This window comes from Chlorocebus sabaeus, chromosome 21, assembly GCF_047675955.1.
Source record: "Chlorocebus sabaeus isolate Y175 chromosome 21, mChlSab1.0.hap1, whole genome shotgun sequence".
Classification (NCBI taxonomy): domain Eukaryota; kingdom Metazoa; phylum Chordata; class Mammalia; order Primates; family Cercopithecidae; genus Chlorocebus; species Chlorocebus sabaeus.
This window is the reverse complement of record NC_132924.1, coordinates 35703265-35727530: the sequence shown is the minus strand read 5'-3', so window position 1 is coordinate 35727530 and position 24266 is coordinate 35703265. Positions and strand designations below refer to the sequence as shown.

Here is a 24266-nt window from a genome sequence, read left to right as displayed (position 1 = left end):
AGACTCTGTTTCAAAAAAAAAAAAAAAAAAATCACGCCTATGTAATGAATACTTCATAAAAACTAAATAGATAAATAAAAGGACAGGGTTTGGAGACCATCTGGGTTGATGCACTCATAGAGATGCCGGGAGGGTGGTGCACCTGGAGAAGTTACGGAAGCTCTGTGCCCCTTCCCCATACCTTGCCCTATGTGTCTCTTCCATGTATTGTATCTTTTATAACAAACCCATAAACGTGAGTAAATGTTTCCGCGTTTTATGAGCCATTCTAGCAAATTATCAAACCTGAGAAGGGGGTTGTGGGAACCCCCAGTGTATAGCCCGTCAGTCAGAAGTTCAGAAGGCACAGATAAGATTGGCATCTGAAGTGAGGTCTGATGTTAACTCCAGGCAAATAGTGTCAGAATCGAATTGGGTTGGAGGACACCCTGTTGACCCCAGAGAACTGGAATCAAAGAATTGCTTGGTGTCGAAAACCCATACATTTGGTTGTCAGAAGTGTTGTGTGAGAGTATAGAGAGGAGGAAAAAAGTGTTTTCTATTTAGAGGTCTACAAGAAATTGCTATGTTGTGTTCATCTCATATCAGGTAGGGGTGGCCATGTTTTAGTGGTTACTATCTTTCATGGCAAGTTATAATTTTATATTTAAAGGGTTAAGCCCTTTAAATACATCTAGGGACTAGAATGTACTGCTGTAAAGTTACTTCCTAGTTATAAATTATTGACTATGTCATTAACTGTATGGCACAAATGCAGTTATATTTTCAGCTTTTCCTTCTACTTGACTGATGTCTACCTCTTTTTCTTTTTTAAATAGAAACAGAATCTCACTATGTTGCCCACGCTGGTCTTGAATTCCTGGACCCTGGACTCAAGACTGGAGGTTCACCTCTTTTTTCTTTTTTTTTTTTTTTTGGAGACAGAGTCTCGCTCTGTCACCCAGGCTGGAGTGCAGTGGTGCAATCTCTGCTTACTGCAACCTCCACCTCCCGGGTTCAAGCAATTCTCCTGCCTCAGCCTCCCGAGTAGCTGGGACTACAGGCGCATGCCACCACGCCTGGTTAATTTTTTGTATTTTAGTAGAGACGGTGTTTCACCATGTTGCCCAGGCTGGTCTCAAACTACTGAGCTCAGACAATCCACCCGCCTAAGCCTCCCAAAGTGCTAGGATTACAGGCGTAAGCCACTGCGCCCAGCGATGTCCACCTCTTACACAAGGTATACAAGTTACCTACGACTATGCAGCAAATCACCCAAAAATGTAGTGACTTCAAACATTTATTATCTTAGATTTATTTCTGGGTCAGGAATCCATGTGCAGTGTAGTCCTCTTACTCAGGGCCTTTCACAAAGCTGCAATCAAGGAGTCAGCATGGGCTACAAGCCAACTTAGTCACTTCAAACCTCAGCTGAAGAAGGATCAGCTTCTAAGCCCACTCAAGTGGCTGCTGGCAAGCCTCAGCTTCTCTCTCACTGGATATTGGCCTTGCCACATGAACCTCTACGTAGGACTCCTTAAAACATGGTAGCTTCCCTGCTGGGCATGGTGGCTCATGCCTGTAATCCCAGGACTTTGGGAAGCCACGGTGGGTGGATCAACTGAGGTCAGGAGTTCGAGACCAGCTTGGCCAACATGGTGAAACCCCATCTCTACTAAAAATACAAAAAATTAGCTAGGTGTGTTAGTGGGCACCTGTAATCCCATCTACTCAGGAGGCTGAGGCAGGAGAATTGCTTGAATCTGGGAGGTGGAGGCTGCAGTAAGCCGAGATCGCACCTTTGCACTCCAGCCTGGGCAACAAGAGCCTCGTCTAAAAAAAAAAAAACAAAAAAAACAAAAAAAAAAAACATGGTAGTTTCCTTCCCCCAGAGCGAGGGCTCCAAGAGGGAGAAAGTGGGAGAGAGGGCAAGCAAGATAAAAGCCACTCCATCTTTTTGTAATCTAAACTCAGAAATGAAAGCCCACCATTTTTGCCACATTTTGTTTATTAGAAGCACATCACCAGGTCTAGCCCACGCTCAAGGGAAGGGAATAATCACTGAACATTATCTTAGGCATTGCCTACCCTACCAGGATGCCATTTAAGGCAGTGCTTCTCAAACTAACCCTGGTGAAGAATCAACTTAAAAAAAAAAAATTTCAATTTGTTGCAAGTCAGTACTTTTGTCAAATAAAATAGAAATTTGTTTCTAGAAAACTAAAATTACAAAGGCATTAAAAACCCACAAAATCTTGGCTCATCTGTTGATGTTGTAATGATGTCAAATTGCTATATAAATTTCTTTAGGCCAAGCATAGTGGCTCACACCTGTAATCACAGCACTTAGGGAGGCTGAGGCAGGAGGATCGCTTGAGCCCAGGAGTTCAAGACAGGCCTGGGCAACACAGCAAGGCTCCATCTCTACAAAAAGAAAAAAAAAAATTATTTCAATTCTCAATTCTATTACTTATCTCATTTGGATCAGAAGCAAATAGTTTACATACGGGCATCAGTTTCAGGTCAACCTTTGAGTAGCACTGATTTCAGGATTTTATGAATGCAGATGACTTTTCGAGGCTTTTACAAGACAATGGTTTGGACTTTTCACTTGGCTATTCCTAGATGGAGGATTCTAGAAATAAACCTTAGGAAGTTTTTCCTTCTAATTTCATTCCATTCTCTCCATGCTCCTAAAAATGGGACTTTTTATTGTGAGTAAAGTCAAGGGTATGTAGGATAGTCTCCTGGTTAACACTTTACTGCAAGATCTTTTAGGTACCATTGTTCCTGCCAGTCAGAAGCCACAGAGTTAAGCCACACTTTTGAAGTGTGTAGTCTGAAAGATATTTAACACTATGATTATCAGTTCACATTGTAAAATGGTGAGGGGTCAGCCCACTTCCCAACAAATGTTAGAAGTTTGAATGCGCTTCCTGTTCCTAGTCTATTCAGATTTCTCAAAATACATCTCAAGTGTAACCTCCTCTATTCAACTAATAAATATTTTTTTTGAGCATCAGCTGTGTGTAAGATTCTTGAGGGCACCACTTTGAAGAAGGCACTGCCTCTACTCTCAATAGTTTATAGAGCTCCCTACATAAACCCTGAAGTAACTTACATCTAAGTATTTTGGCAATCAAATACATTATTTCTCTTGTTTCTTGGTATCTCACAAATTTTTATCTCATCTCCCTAGTGAAACCATAAACTTACAGAACGAAAGTACTCCATTTCATATCCTTCATGCCTCCAGCACAGCCTCAGGCAATTAGTAGGTTCTCAGTAAAAAGCTGAAGGCAGCATTTACTAAGCTGAGACTCTGAATCCCCTGTTCAGAGACTAAATGCTGTGAATGGGGTCTTGGTAACCTGGCAATCACCTTTCTTCATCCTCTTTGCCACCCCAACCCATCCTCCAAGGCTTAGCACAGAGGAAGCAAATTTAAGAAGTCGATTTCTGCTCCCCTGGTCCCCGTTCTTTTCTCTTCTTACTACACTAGCCCAGGAGAGAGATGAAAAACCGAGGTGGAGGGAGGGGCCTTTTAAAACAAGTCTTGCTCAACTTTTTACACAACTGGCCATTCTCAGTTGGACATCCCCTCCTGTCCCCTTTTCTTCCAAGGAAGGGAGCTAAGGTTAGTAAAATCTACCCTTGCAAGGCCCAGTGCTGGGTACTGTGCATGCACAAAGGTGAACCAAACAGGTTCCTTGTCCTCAAGAATTTACAATGGGCAAATCAGACGGATTCTCATCTACAACACAGAGTAGAATGAGCCAACTGTTATAATGTTGGCGAACGGAGAAAGCACTGTGGAACAGATGGGGGAGAGATTAATGCCAACTGGTGAAAATTCAGAGGATGTAGCTTTGGAGCTAAGCCTTGAGGGTGAGTAATACAAACAACGGGTAGCAGGGAGCACTTCCTACCTATGCAGTGCTGTGGTCGGTGGTTTACATGCATTATCTCATTTGGGGCTCACAAAAGGTCTGCTGGGGAGGTGCTATTATTAGTCTCATTTTACAGTGAGAAAACTGAGGCACAGAGAAAAGGAGAGATTTGTCCAAGGTCGCCCCTCAAGTGGAGGGGGGACTTGAACTCACTCAGGGTAACTGTAGAGCTGGTGCTCTCATCCCTCAAGGAAACAACGGATAAAGAGCAAAGGATACCAAGAGAGGAGGTCTAGCACTATGCAGAGCACGCCCAGAGAAGAGAGAGGGGTCTGTGAGGCGGGGACTGGGGTGTGCAGAGTGGTGGGACGACTGATCCCAATGGCACATATAAATTTCACTTATATGTGAAACTCCGAACTGTACACAAAATATTTCATCTGACCTCATCACATCCCTGTTTGACAGGCGCTATGATCCCCATTTTACAGATAGGGGAACTGAGAGAAGTTACACTTGCCCACTGTGCCCGCCAAGTGTCCTCACGTGGAGGTGGAAGCCCTTTGCAAGCTGCCAGACGCCTCGCAGTTGCCCAGTCACTCTCCGCCTAATCTACACGTCCTGTCCCTTCCCACCCAGCTACCCTCCACCTAGTCCTCCACCCCAACTCCCGCCCTTGGCTTTCAGCTAGGATGGTGCAGCTCACGGGTGGCAAGGGGCCACTTGGTGCCCAGAACAGCTTCTGCTCCCAGAAAGCCTTGCGTTCCCAGAACATAAAGAGGCTTTGAGCTCGGGGAGCCCCGCCCCGCACGGCCCCTCCCACGGGCGCGGGCCCGGGGCGGCAGGGGGCGTGTTCCCGGCGGCTGCGCCCGCGGCCCGGGGCGGAGCTTGGCCACCGCGCCTGGCTGCGGGCGGCCGGGCGGACGGGCTCCGTGCGCAGGTGGCTCCTCCTTCGTTTCTCCCGATTCCCGGCCGTGCCAGGCACGGTGCCGGCTGCTGAGGGAACACCTTTGTGCCCGGTCCTGGGAACCCGCGACGGCCGCCGCGCGCCCCGGTTCATTGTTTCGCTTCTCCGGGTTCCAGGCAGGTGCGGGCGGCGCGTGGGGTCCGCACGTGTCACCCCGGCGGCTGGGGCGCGGGGACCTGCGGGCGCCGGCAGGGGCGTTCCCGGGCGCGCGGCAGCGATGAAGCACCTGAAGCGGTGGTGGTCGGCCGGCGGCGGCCTCCTGCACCTCACCCTCCTGCTGAGCTTGGCGGGGCTTCGCGTAGACCTGGACCTTTACCTGCTGCTGCCGCCGCCGCCCACCCTGCTCCGGGACGAGCTGCTGCTCCTGGGCGGCCCTGCCAGCTCCGCCTACGCGCTCAACCCCTTCTCCGCCTGGGGAGGGTGGGGGCGCGCGGGCCAGTTGCACCCCAAGGGCCGGGAGCTGGACCCTGCCGCGCCGCCCGAGGGCCAGCTGCTCCGGGAGGTGCGCGCGCTCGGGGTCCCCTTCATCCCTCGCACCCGGGTGGATGCGTGGCTGGTGCACAGCGTGGCTGCCGGGAGCGCGGACGAGGCCCACGGGCTGCTCGGCGCCGCCGCCGCCTCGTCCGCCGGAGGAGCCGACGCCAGCGTGGACGGCGGCAGCCAGGCTGTGCAGGGGAACGGCGGGGACCCCCGAGCAGCTCGGAATGGCCCCTTGGATGCCGAGGAAGAGGAGAAGGCACCTGTGGAACCGACGGCTCAGGTGCCGGACGCTGGCGGATGTGCGAGCGAGGTAGGTGCAGAGCGGGACGCGAGCGAAGTGTGGCGTCTACGCCGCCCGGAGCCCCCGAGGCTTGTGTCGGATCTGGGCAGGGGCCACTCTCGCTGTGTCCTGACACCCTTAGCCCCTGGGCTTTGCAGGTTCGCAGATGATGCTGCTCTGATTCCGAATGAAGGGCTACTAGTGCTGTTGCTGTGGCTTTTAGGTGTTTAAGGAAGAAGTGGATGAAATCATCCGTTTGGTTGTAGAGAACATCTTTCCTTGTGTTTGATGGCTGGCAAGAGTAGTTCGGGGATGGGGAGGGGAGAAGCAATGCCCGCTGTCTTCGCTGAGTACCTCATGTACACTGGGATGTCGTTCTCTGGGACCCGTGCCCGACCTGGACGATGTGAAGGAAGCCGTGACCTCTGGGAGGATGCACGTTTTTAAGAACGACTCTCCCGGCCTAACGCAAGGGCCTTCGCCCTGATTTCAACCCAACTGCTGTTCGTTTTTGCTGCTTCCCTGGATTAAGGAGTCATGGTCAGGGTCTATTCAGAGGCCAGCTGGCAGGCGGTCCCCCTGTGACTTAACCATCCCCTGCACCTAGCCATCCTTCTTCCTGGAATTTGTGTAACCTATTATTAGCATAAAGAAAACAGGTACCTTGACAGTCACCTAGTGACTAACAAGTTCCCTTTGGTTTATGGGTCCAAACCCTTCTCTGGCTTAACTTCTTTCTGAAACCAAGTTTACCAAGATCTGTTGGTTGAAGTATCTGGTGCTCCCCATGGAACGTTTGAGTTCAGTGTAACGACACTTTAGCACCAATTTCCACAAAACCACTTTACTCAAAGTTCCTTCCAGGGGACTTTTAAAATTCTGTCTTGGCTCAGATTTTAGTGTTTGCGACTGGTATCGACCAGTGGTGATCAACAAGTGTTCTTCGGGTGTTGTTTTTGTGGGGCGCATTCTTATGCAAAATGGGATTTGGGGCTAAACTGGTTTGTTTGCTACTCTTCAGAATTGCCGTTTGTGTAGGCAGTTGCCAGACAAGCTTCTCCACCCTCCTGGAGGGGTCATTGTGTGGAAGTGCTCGGTGATTCACTGTTATGCTGATCTGAGCCCTTCCTCTTCCTGGGGACCGGAACCAACGGTGTGGGGGCCTGTGAGAGTCTTGAAGGGATCCTTCTGTGTTCAGGATATACTGTGGGAGGTTCTTCCCCGCTCACTTATCCAATCTGGACCCTATGGGGTCTGTCTCACCTAAATGCTCTGCCCTCTAATAAGCGAGTACATGCTGCACTGCCACCATTCCTGGTTCTGTAACACAGAATTGAAACCTAGTGCTGGATGCTGTACCAGATGGCACTCTGCCACCCACACCCGAATGCCAGCCCGTGTGCAAAGTGTACAGGGACCTGGAGGGAGGAGAGAGGAAGCTGTTCAATCCTCAGAAACTTCCCTCCTGACATGACCTGGGAGACAAGGTGGCCTTCCCTTGGCTGTTTTTTGTTTGTTTTGTTTTAAATACAGGGTCTTGCTCTGTCGCCCAGGCTGGAGTGCAAAGGTGCAACGACGACTCACTGCAGCCTAAACCTCCCCAGCTCCAGCGATACTTCCACTTCAGTCTCCCAAGTAGCTGGGACAACTGGTGTGCACCATCATACTGGCTAATTTTTTGTAGAGAGAGGTCTCACTATGTTGCCTAGGCTGGTCTCGAACTCCTTGGCTCAAGTAACCATCCCATCTCCGCCTCCCAAAGTGCTGGGTTTACAGGCATGAGCCACCGTGGGTGGCCTAGACTGGCAGGCCTGCCTTAGAGGCAGCTTTTGAGCCTGGGCCAGCCAAACCACTGTGGAGGCTCTCTGAATCCAGCTTTCCTAGGGGAGAGAGTGAAGTTCCCCGATAACCATTCTCCTGGCAGTGCCTTCCTGGCTGGGCTGGCATGTGTGCACCATGTTCACTTCTGGGATGACCTGGTTACATTCAATCTGGCAAAAATCAGCTGTCTGGTTCCTTACAGTTGTCACGGCCAGTTCACTTTTGTAGCCTTTTACATCAACCTTGTGTGATGCACTGGCCAGGCACCCTTATATACAATTTGTACTTAAGAAAAATAGGTCTGAGTGCGGTGGCTCACACCTGTTATCCCAGCACTTTGGGAGGCTGAGGCGGGCAGATCACTTGAAGTCAAGAGTTTGAGACCAGACTGGGCAACATGGTGAAACCCCATCTTTACTAAAAATACAAAAATTAGTTGGGTGTGGTGGCACATGCCCGTAGTCCCAGCTACTTGGGAGGCTGAGGCACGAGAATCGCTTGAATCTGGGAGGCGGAGGTTGCAGTGAGCCGAGATTGTGCCACTGACCTCCATCCTGGGTGACGGAATGAGAATCTGTCTCAAAAAGAAAAAAATAAGAAGAAGAAAAGTAGAAGCCCAGGTTAGGGATTTGGCTAAAGCCACATGTCAGTGCAAAAAGAGGGAGTAGAGCCTGAATCTCCCGACTCCCAGACTGGCACATTAATTAAGTACCTGCACTGTACTCAGGCTCTCTGGACATCTGGGACATCTCAGTGCATCTGGGATGGGGTGACTCAGCCTCCCACTGCCCACGCTAACCACTCTCCAGTGCTAGACTGTGCCATTCATAATGAAGAGGTTGCAATTTAGAACCATGACTTTGGGGAGAAAATGGGCTGGAAAAACAACACTGGTCTTTGTAGTCAGCTAGACCTGGGTTTGGGAGCATCACCTGCTAGTATGCCCTTCCATATGCTGCTTGAATCACTCCAAGCCTCAGGGTCTCATGTCAAGTGGGAGAGGAATGTGTACTCCAGAGGGAGTTGTGCTGATTAAGTGGGAAAAGCCCATTGGGAAGGGCAGCATGGTGCCTGGATTGTATAGCTGCTGTCTTCTGCCCTCCATCCTTAACCCACCCTCCTTCACCTGTCCCTGCTCACTGGATTCCTTTTGGCTTTTTTGTCTACATATCTAGTTTGGTTGGTTATTAAAGAAGTGGGGTGTGCTAGACCCAGACTGCCTGGTTTTGAATCCCAGTTCTACCACTTCTGTGACCTTGGACAAGTTGGTTAACCTTTCTGTGCTTCATTCTCTTCCCCTGCACAGTGGGAATCAGAAGGGTGCTTACCTCAGAGGGTTGATGTGAGAATTAAAGAGTTCATTCCACGTAAAGGGCTTAGAACTTGCCTGTCACTTAAGTGCTTAGTAAATGTTAGCTACTGTTAACTTCAAAGAGAGGAAGTGCTTTGTCCCCTAGGAACATAATTTTTAATTTTAAAAAATAGATTAATTCCAGTGGCTTACATTTGAGTTGCAGGGGTTTTATAGTATAATTTTCCATAATTTATGTACATATGCAAAAATATTTTGGAGTAGGGGATTTTCCAAGTATCAGAAGGAGTACTGCTTTGGTTTCACTTCTTACTGGGGCTTATCATTATCTGAAAACCGACTCTGGAATTCCCCAGGGCTGTCACGCTTCCCTTCATAACCACAGTCATTCACAACGGATGAAGCATGCGTTCTTCCAAGTAACACACAGGTTAAACAAAGAAATGAACAGTTTTTGTAGAATTGAATGTGTAAACGTATGGAACAGCTGCTTACAGCCAGCTTCAGTATTTCAGAGAGTTGTTGCCACTTTGAAACTGAGAGGGCTTGTGGTCATTTTGATGTGATTTCCTATCCTGGTACAGAGACCTTCTGCTGGTGAGGGATCTGGTAAGACCTCTTGATTAATTGCTTGAAGAAACTGTTGGGCTGGGCCGGGCGTGGTGGCTCAAGCCTGTAATCCCAACACTTTGGGAGGCCGAGGCGGGAGGATTACGAGGTCAGGACATCGAGACCATCCTGGCTAACACGGTGAAACCCCATCTCTACTAAAAATACTAAAAATTAGCCGGGCGTCGTGGCCGGGCATGGTGGCACGTGCCTGTAGTCCCAGCCTGAGGCAAGAGACTCGCTTGAACCTGGGAGGTGGAGGTTGCAATGAGCCAAGATTGCTCTACTGCACTCCAGCCTGGGTGACAAAGTGAGACTCCATCTCAAAAGGAAAAAAGAGAAAAGAAACTGTTGGGCTGGTTTCTTCAGGGCACAGAGAGAATCTGATCTAGTCAATATTTATTTTTTTTTGAGACAGGGTCACTTTGCCTCGCAGGCTGGAGTATAGTAGTACCATCACAGCTCACTGCTGTCTCAACCTCCTGAGCTCAAACGCTTCTCCCACCTCAGCCTCCCAAGTAGCTTCGACTACCGACACGCACCACTGCTTCTGGCTAATTTTTTTTTTTTTTTTGATAGAAATAAGGTCTCTCTATGTTGCCCAGGCTGGTCTCAAACTCCTGGGCCCAAGTACAGGCATGAGCCACTGCACCTGGCCTCAATATTTAATTCTAAGAGTAAAGGAAAGAGAAAGAAGGTCCTTGATTGTTACAGTAAAAATTGTTTTTCATTTCAGAATAAAAAACAGTCCCTAACGCCTGGGCAATTGGAAAAGAAATTTCGGACATTTGCCCGTTTTAAAATCACAGCTATGTTACGGAAATAGTCTTAAAATTACATACATTGCGTTTACGACAAGCGTTCACAGTGGGATTTGCATTTTGTTTACTAAAGGAAGTTTAAAGGTGCACTATTGTCTTTGTATGGGAAAGGATGTCATTTAAGTCACCATATGAGTTTGCTAGGGCTGCCATAACAAATACCACAGACTGGGTGGCTTAAACAGAAATTTATTCTCTAACAGTTCTGGAGGCAAGAAGTCCAAGATCAAGGTGTCAGCAGAGTTGGCCCTCCTGCGGGCTGTGAGGGAGAAAGTGTTCCACAGCTCTCTCCTGCATTTTGGTGGTTTGCTGGCAATCTTTGGCATTCCTTGGTTTCTTCTCCATCACCTGAGCTCTGCCTTTATCTTCACATGGCGTTCTCCCTATGGGCATGTCTGTATCCAGATTTCCCTTTTTTGTTGTTGGGGTTGTTTTGTTTTGTTTTGTTTTTTATTTTTGAGACGGAATCTTGCTCTGTCTCCCAAGCTGGACTTCAATGGTGCAATCTCACCTCACTGCAACCTCTGCCTCCCCGGATCAAGCGATTCTCCTGCCTCAGCCTCCTGAGTAGCTGGCATTACAGGCGCCTGCCACCACGCCCAGCTAATTTTTTAATTTTTGTAGAGACGAGGGTTTTGCCATTTTGCCCAGGCTGGCCAAATTTCCCTTTTTATAAGGACATCAGTCAGTCATTGGATAAGGGTCTACCCTCCTTCCTATCTTAACTTATCTAGTTACATCTGCAGTGGACCCAGTTTCCAAATAAGATCATGTTCTAAGTATGGGGTTAGGAGTTCAACATGAATTTTGGGGACACAGTTCAATCTATAACAATCACCATCTTCCTTCCATCAACTCTCAGGTTGTTCAGTCTGCTTATGATTAAAAGCTAAGTGAGCTGTTTCTGAAAGCAGCTGGTCTATATGGAGGATCATTTGCACAGGACTTGGTATGTGCTCCTGAGAAAATCTGGGGTTTTGCTGGCTTGATGTGCAACCCTGGGGAAGCTTGGCTTAAACCATCTTTTTCCAGTCAATATTTCCCCTCCATTAGTAGGTTGTGGAGAAATCATCTTTGCCAAGTCTCTTGTGTCATTCTCCTTCTTTCTATGACCCCTACTTCTCAACCCAGACAGTGGGAAATGAGCATGCAGGGCCCAAGCCCTGACTTGATGCAGGCTGGTCTAGAGGTCTTGTGTGCTGGCCCTGGAGTCAGACCAGCTAGGGAATATCCCAGTGCCACACTGGTTGTGTGATCTGGGGCACACTTCTTAACGGTTCTGAGCCTTGGTTCCCTTATCTGTAAAATGGAATAGTAAGAGCATCTTAGGAAGTGGTGGTGAGGATTGAATGAAAGAGTGCAAGTTGAGCAGGGTTGATACACTGTTAATAATTGAGGTGGGGCTCCTACCGCTTCCTCCCCAATTTACTCCTGCCCATTGCGTTGTCAGGTGCAGGTTTCCAAAGCACACCTTGGTTCATCTCTCTGCTTTGTGTGGGATGCCTCCTCTAGCTTGCCATTGCCTACTTATTCAGTATTTTGTTATTCACGGCTGCCCTTGTGGCTTATGTGACCCAGCCCCCAGCTGCTCTTGCTGGGCCTCTCCATGTAGCCTTCTTTCCAGGAGAAAACTTTCTCCATCCCTTTCCCCAAACAACGCCATGATCTCCTGCCCTTTACTCTCTTACCTTTGCCCAGAATGCTGTCCTTTCATTCCTCTCTTTTATGGTTAAATTCTCAAACTCAGCTCAACCATCACCTCGTCCATAAAACATTTCCCGTTCTTCCCTTTGAGCCCTATTGCACTCTGTAACGTTTCTTCTATAGGACTTGGCATCCTCTCCTTTGAACTGCAGTGGCTGGAGTGTGGAGACTGGGTCTTGGCTTTCACCTGAAACAGCACCCAGGGACAGGGTTAGGAGCAGAGGTCAGTTCAGCCAGTGTCTGTCTGTTCAGCACTTACCATTCATGACATTGGCTTTGCAGAACTTCAAAGACACCACGGGTGTGAAGGTGTCTTGGGTCCTTCAAGGCCCAAGTCTCAACTAGAAAGTAGGTCAGATCTGAAATCCTGATGGGCCATCTGACTATTTAATGCCAACTGTCTGAGTGGATGGGGCAGTGGAAAGCAGACTTTCAGGCTGGCATTATAATTAATCAAGTGGTGAAACTTGGGATTGCCTAGAGTTATATAGCACGTTAGTGACCTTGCTAGGAATAGAACAGGTCACCGTTCTTAAGCACTGAGTAAACCACACCTCCTGCTCACTATAAACCTTCAAAGGTAAAAACAAAAGTCTCTCCCATTCATGGCAGCGTTGTGATCCAAAGAGTTTATTCTCAAAATCTTGTCACTTTTTTTTTTCCTTTTCTTTTTCTTTTTTTTTTTTTTTTCTGAGAGATAGGGTCTTGCTCACCCAGGCTGGAGTGCAGTGGTGCAGTCATATCTTACTGCAGCCTCAACCTCCTGGGCACAGCCATCCTCCTGCCTTAGCCTCCTAAGTGGCTGGGACCACAAGCATGCACCACTGCACCTGGCTAATTTTTTTAAAATTTGTTTGCAGAGACAAGGTCTCGCCATGCTACGTAGGCTGGTCTCAAACTCCTGGGCTCAAGCCATCCGCCTGCCTCTTCTCCTAAAGTCCTGGGATTACAGGTGTGAGCCACCGCGCCCGGCTGGATCTGTGTTAATATTCAAATACAGTTCTGGGCAGCTGAAGCCTGCGTAGGCTGAGGTACATCCCTGAGTTGTTTTTGGTGGAGTTGCAGGTGGTGGTTGGCAGAATGTGGGCAAGTCACAGAGGCAAGACGTGGTATTTTGAAATTGGGGAGAACTGGGTTCCTGTCTTTATTTGTCAGAGTTCTCCAGAAAAACAGAACAAGTAGAATGTGAGTAAATAAATACACACATACAGATTTATTTCAAGGAATTGGATGATATAATTGGGAAGGCTGGCAAATTCAAACTCTCTAGGGCACCCAGAAACTCTGGAAGCTCTGCAGGAGCTGTGATGCTGCAGGCTTCGGGGAGAATTTCTTCTTTCTCAAGGAAACCCCAGTTTTGCTCTTAAAGCTCTTCAATTAATTGGAGACCCACCCAGATTATTGAAGATAATCTCCTTTACTTAAAGTCAGCTGGTTGATTGTAGATGCTAACCACATGTACAGAATACCTTCAGAGCAACACATAGCTTAGCACTTAATAGAATGACTAGGAACAATAGCCTAGCTCCTTGACATTTAAAACTGACCATGACGCCATCCAGCTCCACCTCTTCCTGGGAAATCATGGTTTCCAAATTGGTAGATGGAGAAAATTAACATCTTTCTTGAAGAGTTCTTATGAGGATTAAATGACACTGTATGTTTAAGGGCTGGTACAGTTCCTGGCATAGTAATAGATGGTCAACAGATGATTCGCTTTTATTGCTTCTGAGCTCCAGGTCAAACCTCCAGGACACCCCTCGTCTTCTAGAGGAAATTACCAAAGACTGGAATCCACTTCAGCATGAAAGGAACCCTTCCCTCCCCAAGGGGGAGGTCATACTGGAAATGGTTGAATGAATTGGGGCAGTTCCATGCTGAGAAGATCAGACTGAGGAAGGATCATGATCACCAACTTCAAATATTTGAAGAGCTGTTATGTGAAGGAGGCCTTGGACTTGTTGAGGAGGCAGAACTCTAAATGCCAACTGAAGTTCTGCTAAAGCTCAACCACAGGAAGAACTTAATTTCTTAGCTTTTCTCTCTCTTTTTTGGCCTTGCCTTTCTTTAGAGTCTCTCCAAGGGTCTAAGGGCAATTCAGTGACTAAATTGAGAGCCTCCTGGGGCACTAGTTAAAATGCAGATTGCCAGGCCCACCCATCTACCACCAGGCTGAATGAATACCTCTGGAGTTTTCCAGACCCCCAGGTGGTTCTTTTGCCATCCCAAGCTTAAAGTCCTCTGCCTTGGTGCTCCTCCCCCAGGGCTCCTCAGTGTCCAGCAATACCTGAATGGAAGGAGTGTCTGGCTGAAAGCCCTTCTAGGAATTTAAGGTCCAGAGCAGTTAAAAAACTGGGCCAAAGTGACTTACCAGGCACTTAAAAGTCAAAGCCCAATTTCCCTAGCTCCTTTTATTATTTCCTGATATATTCTAAAGAACATCTCTCTGGGTGGGGGTGGAGGTAGGTTGGGGAATGGGGATCTAGCATGCAAAAACAATGAATGTAGAACTAGCTTGCACATAAGTGCAGTTTAAAATTCATGCTTAACGCCAGGCGCAGTGGCTCATGCCTGTAATCCCAGCACTTTGGGAGTTCAAGACAGGAAGATCACTTGAGGTCAGGAGTTTGAGACCAGCCTGGTCAACATGGCGAAACCCTGTCTCTACTAAAAATAGAAAAATTAGCTGGGCATGGTGGCACACACATGTAATCCCAGCTACTTGGGAGGCTGAGGCATGAGAATCGCTTGAACCCGGGAGGTGGAGGTTGCAGTGAGTCGAGATCATGTTACGGCACTCCAGCCTGGGCGATACAGCTGGACTGCATCTCAAAAAAAAAAAAATTTGTTCTTCAGTTCTAGAACAGGCAAAGCTGAGCTAAAAATATCAGGAGGGGAGAACTTTCTGAAATGTTCTGTATCATGGTTGGGGTGTCAGTTACATGGGTGCCTCCATTTGTCAAAGTGCTGCATTTCTGCGTGTATAAATCCTACCTAAAAACTATTAAAGAAGAATTCAGTTGGGAGGGGTGAAGGTATTGATGATAAAAGAGTGCTGATCATTGTTGAAACTGGGTAATAGTTACATGGAAAGTGCACTGTATGATTCTGTATTCTGTTTACATGTTTGAAATTTTCCATAATAAGGAAAAATACAAAAATATGTATTTTGAGGACCAGTTGGTCTATTCTGCCTGCTGGGATAATTTAACCCTAAATAAATGAATCATAAGTGATGCTCTTTACTGCCGCCCCCATGGAACATGGGCCTCTGTGTCTTAGCTTCAGCTACCTAGAGTATGTCTGCCAAGTTTTTCAGCTGTTTCCTGCCTTCTCCAAGGGACTTTAGAAATAAGTTTAGACTATTTGACTTTTTTTTTTTTTTTTTTTGAGACAAGGTCTAACTCTCTTGCCCAGGCTGGAATGCAGTGGCATAATCAGGGCTCACTGCAGCCTTGACCTCCCAGGCTCAGGTGATCCTCCCACCTCAGCCTCCTGAGTAGCTGGGACTTCAGGTGCGCACCACCACACCTGACTAATTTCTTGTATTCTTTGTAGTGATGGGTTTCACCATGTTGCCCAGGGTGGTCTCAAACTCCTGGGCTCAAGTGATCCACCTGCCTTGGCCTCCCAAAGTGCTGGGATTACAGGTCCATATCATATTTTATTATGGAAAATATCAAGCATTTATTACTAGTGGAGAAAATGGAGATGGATAATGCCCCCCTTCCCATCATGTAGCTTCAACAGTTACCAATTCATGGCCAGTCATGTTTCATCTTTAACTCTCGCCCTCTCTGTCTGCCCCTTTATTCTTTTGAAACAAATCCCAGACATTTCTTAGCAAGGAGAAGAGAAAAGACAAGCATTATTCCTTTCTTACTCTTCCACTACCTCCATTAACTCAAAACCTTCTGTAAATATTTCAGTATATATCCCCAAATCATAAGGACTCTTCTGAACATAACCACAATGCCATTAGCACACCTAAAATAAATTCACAAGGATTTTTTTTGTTGTTTTTTTTTTTGAAACGGAGTTTTGCCCTTGTTGCCCAGGCTGGAGTGCAGGGGCACAATCTCAGCTCACTGCAACCTCCGCCTCCCGGGTTCAAGCAATTCTTCTGCCTCAGCTTCCCAGGTAGCTAGGATTACAAGCATGCGCTACCAAGCCCGGCTAATTTTTGTATTTTTAGTAGAGACGGGGTTTCGCCGTATTGACCAGGCTGGTCTCGAACTCCTGACCTCAGGTGATCTGCCCGCCTCAGCCTCCCAAAGTGCTGGGATTGCAGGAGTGAGCAACCACACCCTGCCAGGATTCTTTAATGATCATCACATATCTAGTCACTGTTCAGGTTTCCTGTTATCTCATGAATAATTTTTCATAGTTGGTTTGAATCACAATCCGATGAGATCCATACCTTGCATTGTATCCAGCTGCTTTTGCATGATAAAGTAATATTCAAGCAGACAGGTGCTTCACTGGATTTGTACGCAGTCAGCTCCTGCCAGCACTGCTGTTGTAATCTGTGTGATGCAGTGTGAAGCGAGCGGGTGGGGCGGGGGGCGGGGGAGCAGAATTCACCCTGGATGGCTCAAAGGAAGACACTTAAATGAATGACTTCTTACAGCCATGTGGTCAGGGACAGACAGGGATGTTGGAGTGCCCAGAGGCTCCCGGTGAGAAGTGATGGAAGGAGTTGCTGGAGCCCAGGATGAGGGGCTGTCATCGTAGATCATGAAGGAAATGCTCTGACCTCCCTCCCCCTTGGCTACACCTGTGTTCTACTCTAGCCTTCCCCTGGTGAACCCAGCTGGAAGCCAGCCAGCACAGGAGCCCTAGAGTTTCTCAGGGACACACATGGACCTGGAGGGGCAAACAAGAACCAGTACTGTGGCCAAGAACTGGCTGTGAAATAAAAATGCCTGCCGCCAAAACCTGGTTCTGTCATTTACTGGCTGTGTGACTTAAGGCAAGCTGCTTAACCCCTCTGTGCCTCAGTTTCCTCTGTAATATTCCTCTGTAATAACAATACCTACCTTACAGGGATGCCGAGCAGCTTAAATGAGATAATGTACATAGGGCCTGGCCTACAGCCAGTGCTCAATCAACACAAGCTGGAATTATTACAAACTGCTATTAAAAACCATCCAGGCCAAACAGGACACAGTCTCTCTTTATCTGGCTCCGTGTTTCTCTCTACCCCTGATGACTCCAGCTTGCCTCCAGCCTAGAGACAGGCCTCAGAGTGCTTTGGCCTTACCACTTTCCCTCTGATGTCATCCTTCTCATAGGGACCACGCTGTTCTTTGTCTTTGAAGGTTCTCCCAACCCTAGAGGTCAAAGCAGGTCTCTGTCCCTCCTCCTCCAGATGAATAAATGAAAGGCCTCGCTAAGGCAGCTGAGGCTGTTCACAAAGGGTATTTTCAGGGGCAAACCCTCTACCACATGACTCAGATCCCAGTACAGCATAAGCAGCACACTTGCCAGTTGACAGGGGCTTCAGAGACACTGCAAGGAGAAGAGAAAAGCCTAGCTTTTCTTCCCCTTTCCATTACATTACTGATTCAGAAAACCTTTGCGCAAGACTCTTCTGCTCTGCTCCTTACGCGGGTGGCAACGGTGAATGGCTGGAGGGCAGGTATCATGTTTACAGCCAGTAGGAAAGAAAAGACCCATATAATTTGTGATTTTAGATAGAACAGGATAAGTGCCATAAGAGAAAACCTAGAAGACATGGGATTTTAGAGACAGGAGAACCCAGTTTTGGTTAAAGGGCCCAAACTGAGAATGTTCTGGATCCTTGCAGAGCACGGTTGTTACCAGCACAGAGGGATGTGGTGGGGCGGGCCTTTCCAGCAGGTGCCAATTCTGTACAAGTCAGTAGGTGTTTAGTTGTGACTAAGGGCCCCAGCTCACAAGTTTACGATAGCTTCCTGTGTGGCAGGTGTGAAAATGTACTTTTTTTTTTTTAATTGTCCCAGCCCCACAAGGGTAAAAGTTACCTGTTCACAAATAAAAAGTAACTTAATGATGGGTTTAACTTGCCTATTCTTTAAATAAAGAGCATGAACTATAAACCTCAAGTATACACAATAGAACTAGTAAAACATACTCTATCTCAGTTCCTTGTCACTGAGTTGAGAAGAAAAACAGAAAAAGAAAGCAGAGATAATAATTACTGGCTACCAGGGCTAGCTGGTTTCACTTTCTCTTGAAATCCAGATTGAGTTATTGGCAGTTAATCATTCATTGCAAATCTTCAGAATCAAAAAGCAGTAGAAAGGAGTAATTCGTGTTTATATAGCAGCTTAGACATATGAAGGGACTATTTTTAAAATGAATATCTGACTTTTTAATTTTTAAATTATGTTTAATTTTTTTATTTCTGAACAGGTGGTGTTTGGTTACACGAGTAAGTTCTTTAGTGGTGATTTATGAGATTTTGGTGCACCCGTCACCCAAGCCGTATACACTGAAGTCTTTTATCCCTTACCCCCCCCCCTTGCCCTTCCCCCCTCCCCTCAAGTCCTTGAAGTCCATTGTGTCATTCTTGTCATTCTTTTCTTTTTTTTTTTTTTTTTGAGACAGAGTCTTACTCTGTCACCCAGACTGGAGTGCAATGGCGTGATCTTGGCTCACTGCAACCTCCACCTCCTGGGTTCAAGTGATTCTACTTCCTCAGCCTCCCAAGTAGTTGGGACTACAGGCACATACCACCATGCCTGGCTAATTTTTGTATTTTTAGTAGAGAAAGGGTTTCACCATGTTGCCCAGGCTGGTCTCTAACTCCTGACCTCAGGTGATCCACCTGCCTCAGCCTCCCAAAGCGGTGGGATTACAGGTGTGAGCCACCATGCCTGGCCATTCTTGTCATTCTTATGCCTTTGTATCCTCATAGCTTAGCTCCCATTTATGAGTGAGAACGTACGATGTTTGGTTTTCTATTCCTGAGTTACTTCACTTAAAATAATAGTCTCCATTTCCATCTAGGTTGCTGTGAATGCCATTAATTCATTCTTTTTTTATGGCTGAGAGATTATATGTATATAAAATATATATATATGATGGAATATATGTTATATATGATGGAATATATATATTTATATATATATAATCTCTCTATATATAGCTCTCTCACAATTTCTTTATCCACTCATTGATTGATGGGCATTTGTGCTGGTTACGTATTTTTGCAAGTGCGAATTGTGCTACTATAAACATGCATATGCAAGTATCTTTTTTGTATAATGACTTCATTTTCTCTGGGTAGATACCCAGTAGTGGGATTGCTGGATCAAATGGTAGTTCTACTCTTAGTTCTTTGAGGAATCTCTATACTGTTTTCCATAGTGGTTTACATTCCCACCAGCAGTGCACCTCCCACCAGCAGTGTAGAAGTGTTCCTGAAGAGGCTGTTTTCAACTAATTCCTTAAAATATGAATTAGATATTATCTTCTCATTTTGCACATGGGGAAACTGAGGGTCAAAGAGGTTTAGCAGCTGGCCCAGTGTTACCCAGCTATTGGGTAGGATGGGTCTTTTTACTCAGCTGGTTTGAGCTTGGGCCCTCCTAGCCACTAGGCTGTTTTGGGCTTTGCAGACTGCATATTATATTACACTTGATTCTAGCCAAAAGGCCGAGAAGCAATTGCAAATTATATTACAAATTCCATAGGCCCTTTTTACTTTGTAAATATTACAGCAGCAAATCCTCCACCCCTCCCTGCCTTGAGATTCTCCCTTTCTCTCCCTCAAGGTAGAATAATTGCTAACTGTTACAAGTTGGGTTCTCTGGGAAGCAGGCTCTGAGATTACCTTTAGGGTGAAGGAGGTTTATTAGGGGGAACGCTTGGGATCAATAACTGGAGACAGGCAGGATTAGACAGAAGCAGAAGTCGAATTGTGATGCAGGCTGGCAGAACCCAGCACCTGGGCTGACATGGATGTATCAGACTTGTCCCACATTGGGCCTAGATGGCCTTGTCTCTCTACTCTCACCTGACAGGTAATGGGATGTGGGCACACTGGGACGGGTGTGACCTTAGGGGAGGCAGCTCTTGGATGGTGGAGGCTGGCCACCCACAGGTATCCAGGAATAGCCACAAGTCCTCCTTTGAAGGGGGACCTGGGCTGCACATCTCCACATGCATCCCACTAGCCCTGGGGGAAATGCTTCCTCTCGTTTATCACTTATGATGCTTGTTGTGTTTATTATATTTGCTTCATAATAGGCTCTCAAGAAAGAAAAGTCGAATGGATACAGGAAGGATCATCTAAGAAGATACTTATTCAATACCTAAGTCTGTGCAGGTTGAAGTATTTTTCTTCCCTCAGTCTGTGGAATTCAGTCTGCTATCCAGATTCTTGAGAGTGGCTGGGTGCTGTGGCTCACGCCTGTAATCCCAGCCCTTTGGGAGGCTGAGGTGGGAGGATTGCTTGAGCCCCAGGAGTTCAAGACCAACCTGGGCAACATGGCGAGACCCTGTCTCTACAAAAAAAAAAAAAAAAAAAAAAGTTTCTTAAGAGCTATGCAGTCTCTTCTTCCCCTGTGGCCTCAGGTGGGTCACCATGTGGAATAGTCTTGGTTTATGCTTGTTGCCCAGCCTAATTGTTAATAGTACCCTCTTACCCTCTCAAAAGTGGATGCGTTTGGTGATAAACTATACGGTCACTTATTCATAGACCTTTGGAGTGTCAGAGCTGGAAGGAGCCTTCTCAGGAAACCAGGTTTTCAACACTGATGTGACATGGCCCCCAGGTCTTGCTACCTTCCTCTCCTGCCTCTCTCTACTCGGCTAAAGAAGAAATACCCACTGTAGCCACTACCTTCCTTCCCTTGGCTCTTTTAGTTGCTCATCTTTAAGAGCAGGCAGGTACTCGAACATTTCAAATCTATCCCCACCTCAGTCCAGAGTTGTGCCCTGACTGTCTTCATAGTCACCCCTTGTTTCCTGTGTACACTGATACCCGCGAGACTGTCCTGCTAATGAGCTGTGTTTCTCACCTTTTAATTAGCAAATATTGAGAAACAAACCCAGGGTAGGTGGGCTGTGAGGAAATGGGTGTGCTTACATACCAGATGGCAGTGTAGGTTGGAACAGCTTTTTTGGATGTCTGTTGGTATATCCCATGAAATAAGTTTAAAAAGTTGTCAGAATAGTTTCTTCAGAAAAACAAAAAACTCCTGGCACAGACAGCATTCAAGGGGAATTCTTTCAAATATTCCAAGTATAAAGAATTCCGATGTTAAATAAACCTTCCCAATTCATTTTTCAAAACCAGGATAACAGTGATACCAAGGCCTAAAAAAGCACATCAAAGAAAACCATGAATCACTCTTGGCCTGCATGACTTAGTCCTTTTGGAAGGCTGAGTGGGGAGCATCACTTGAGCCTAGAAGTTTTGAAACCAGCCTGGGCAAAACAGCAAGACCCTTATCTCTACAAAAAGTAAATATTAGCCAGGCATGGTGGCATGCTTCTGTAGTCCCAGCTACTAGGGAAGCTGAGAGATGAGAGGATCACTTGAGCCCAAGAGTTTGAGGCTGCAGTAAGCCATGATCACCAGTTTTCATCTGTCAGATTGGCACTTTTATCCTTTTTTGAAGGCCTTTTCAGTAGATTCCATCAAATAAAAAATACACATATCCATTGACCCAGCAAAAATTCCAGGAATGTATCCTACTTGCACACGTGTGCAAAGAACTATGGGTGAGGAGATTTTAATATCTGTTACAAGAAAAGATTACAGACAACTATCCACCATTAAGAAGCCAGTTAGGCTGGGTGTGGTGGTTCATGCCTATAATCCCAGCACTTTGGGAGGCTGGCAGGTGGATCACCTGAAGCCAGGAGTTCGAGACTAACCTGGTCAACGTGATGAAACCTCGTCTCTACTAAAAATACGAAAATTATCTGGGTGTGGTGGCAGGTGCCTGTAATCCCAGCTACTTGGGAGGCTGAGGCAGGAGAATCGCTGGAACCCTGCAGGTAGAGGTTGTAGTGAGCTGAGATTGCGCCATTGCACTCCAGTCTGGGCAACAAGATCAAAACTCCTCAAAAGAGAGAGAGAAAAAAAAGAAGTCAGTTAAATAAACTATAGTAAGAGGCAAATGAGTATACCATTTGGATATTATCTATGCCTTGAATTCCTTTGTCTCCTTTTTTCACATAGCTAGCTCTCTCACTTACCATAACTTGCAGTTACTTCATTAGTTCACTTGTATTTTTGGTTCCCTCTCTCTTTAGAATGTGAGATCTGGCCAGGAGTGATGGCCCACACCTATAATCCCAGTGTTTTGGGAGGCCAAGGAGGAAGAATTGTTTGAGGCCAGGAGTTCAAGACTAGCCTGGGCAACAAAGCAAGACCCCATCTCTACAAAAAAATAAAAATAGAATGTAAGATGTGAAGGGGGCAGGGTCTGATTGTATTTTTCACTATCGTATTCCCAGCACTAGTGTTGTATTTGATACTCAATTTAAAATGACTGACTGTATCTCAAATATAAGTCATCCTTATTGGTGAAGCATTCTCATTAAATTAATCAGCAAAAATATACTATTATTATTTAGCATTATTTGGGAAGCATAGCCAAAGCAATTAGACAAGAAAATGAAATAAGAAATTTAAATGTTAAAAGAGTTGAAAATATTAAAGTTTATATGCCTATACACTTGGGGGCAAAATACAAATAAACAGAAAATTTAATGGGAGAATTATTCTGGGCTAACCCTTTGCTGTTGCCTTGGCCAAAGTGATTTTGCCATGTAGGCATTTTTAGGTGAACCTTTTAGCTAAATATAATTTCAAACTTTTAAAAAATGGCATATATATATATATATACCCTTTACCCAGATTTACCTATTTATGTTTTGCCTCATTTAGCTATATTAATAACCATGTCTCTCTGTATACATATGTAATTCTCTTTGTTTTGAAACATTTATAAGTGAATTGAAACCATTGCATCCCTCAACACCCAGATACTTATTAGTGTGTATTTCCTTTTTTTTTTTTGAGACGGAGTCTCGCTCTGTCGCCCAGGCTGGAGTGCAGTGGCCGGATCTCAGCTCACTGCAAGCTCCGCCTCCCGGGTTTACGCCATTCTCCTGCCTCAGCCTCCCGAGTAGCTGGGACTACAGGCGCCCACCACCTCGCCCGGCTAGTGTTTTGTATTTTTTTTTAGTAGAGACAGGGTTTCACTGTGTTAGCCAGGATGGTCTCGATCTCCTGACCTCGTGATCCGCCCGTTTCGGCCTCCCAAAGTGCTGGGATTACAGGCTTGAGCCACCACGCCCGGCCGTAGTGTGTATTTCCTAAGAACAGTGATTTTCTTTTCTATAGCCAGTTATCAAATCAGGACATTTAATATGAATATAAGGCTACTGTCTAATCTACAGTCCATGTTCAGAATCTGTCAGTATGTATTTAGTTGCCAAGTCTCTTTAGTCACCTGTAACGTGGAAACACTCCTCACTCTTGGTGTTTCTTCACCTTTAGATTGCTGAAGGGCATCAATCAGTTAGTTTGTAAAAATGACCCCCAATGTTGATTCATCTGATGTTTCCTCAATGATTAGATTGAGATTATGAATTTTTCGTGAGAAAACCACAGAAATGGTATCATGCCCTCCATATCAGGAGAGCACAATGTTGCTTTAACACAATGTTGGTTTAACCATTTGATTTAGATGGTGTCCGCCAGATTTCTCCTGTAGTGTTATTATTTTCCTTTTTGTAATTAACAAGTAATCTGTAGAGTGATACTTTGAGACTATTTAAGTATCTTATTTCTCAGAAAATTTTCACTCCCTAAGTTAAGCATCCATTGATGATTTTCTAATTCATCATTCTCCTTTTATATTTATTATTTGTATTCTACTTTAAGAAAGAGATTTCCTCTTTCCTTCATTTATTTTATATTTGAGTGCACTCATGATTCTTTTGTTCAACTCATTTTATTCAATGAGTTATGATCCATTATTATATTATAGGATTTTTGACCTAATTTTGGCTTCTTGTAGTGTGAATTTTGACCATATAGAATTTCTCTGCCTCCAGTCCTTCTCTTCCTGAGTTTTCAGGCAAGACATCTTACATACCTTTGTTACCAATTCATTACACTCAAAAAGTTTCCCCCACAAAAAAAGCCTTCCCAGACTAAAGTTTTCTTGATCAGTTCCTCTATGGGTTTGATCTATATCAACCACTTGTTTCCCTGTTACTATTTATGTAATATAGGTGACATTCTTGTGTTTGCATGTTTGTGTGTGTCCATGTGTGTTGTATTAATGCATATATTACATATTTAGGGGAGTTTGCTTCATGGTTCTAAAATAGATCATTTGATTTAGAGATTAGAAGTTTCTCTCTCTCTACCAACAGCAAATTTTTAAACAAA

General features: G+C 45.8%; 1 protein-coding gene across 1 annotated transcript in view; it reads left to right on the top strand.

Annotated features, from left to right (window-relative positions):
- Positions 1 to 4751: 4751 nt before the first annotated feature.
- Positions 4752 to 24266, top strand: part of NFE2L3 (NFE2 like bZIP transcription factor 3) — a 30020-nt gene continuing 10505 nt past the window's right edge. The window contains exon 1 of the mRNA XM_007981837.3: positions 4752 to 5626. Coding sequence (XP_007980028.1) covers positions 5054 to 5626 — 573 coding nt within the window. The 5' untranslated portion in view covers positions 4752 to 5053. The remainder of the gene's footprint in view (positions 5627 to 24266) is intronic.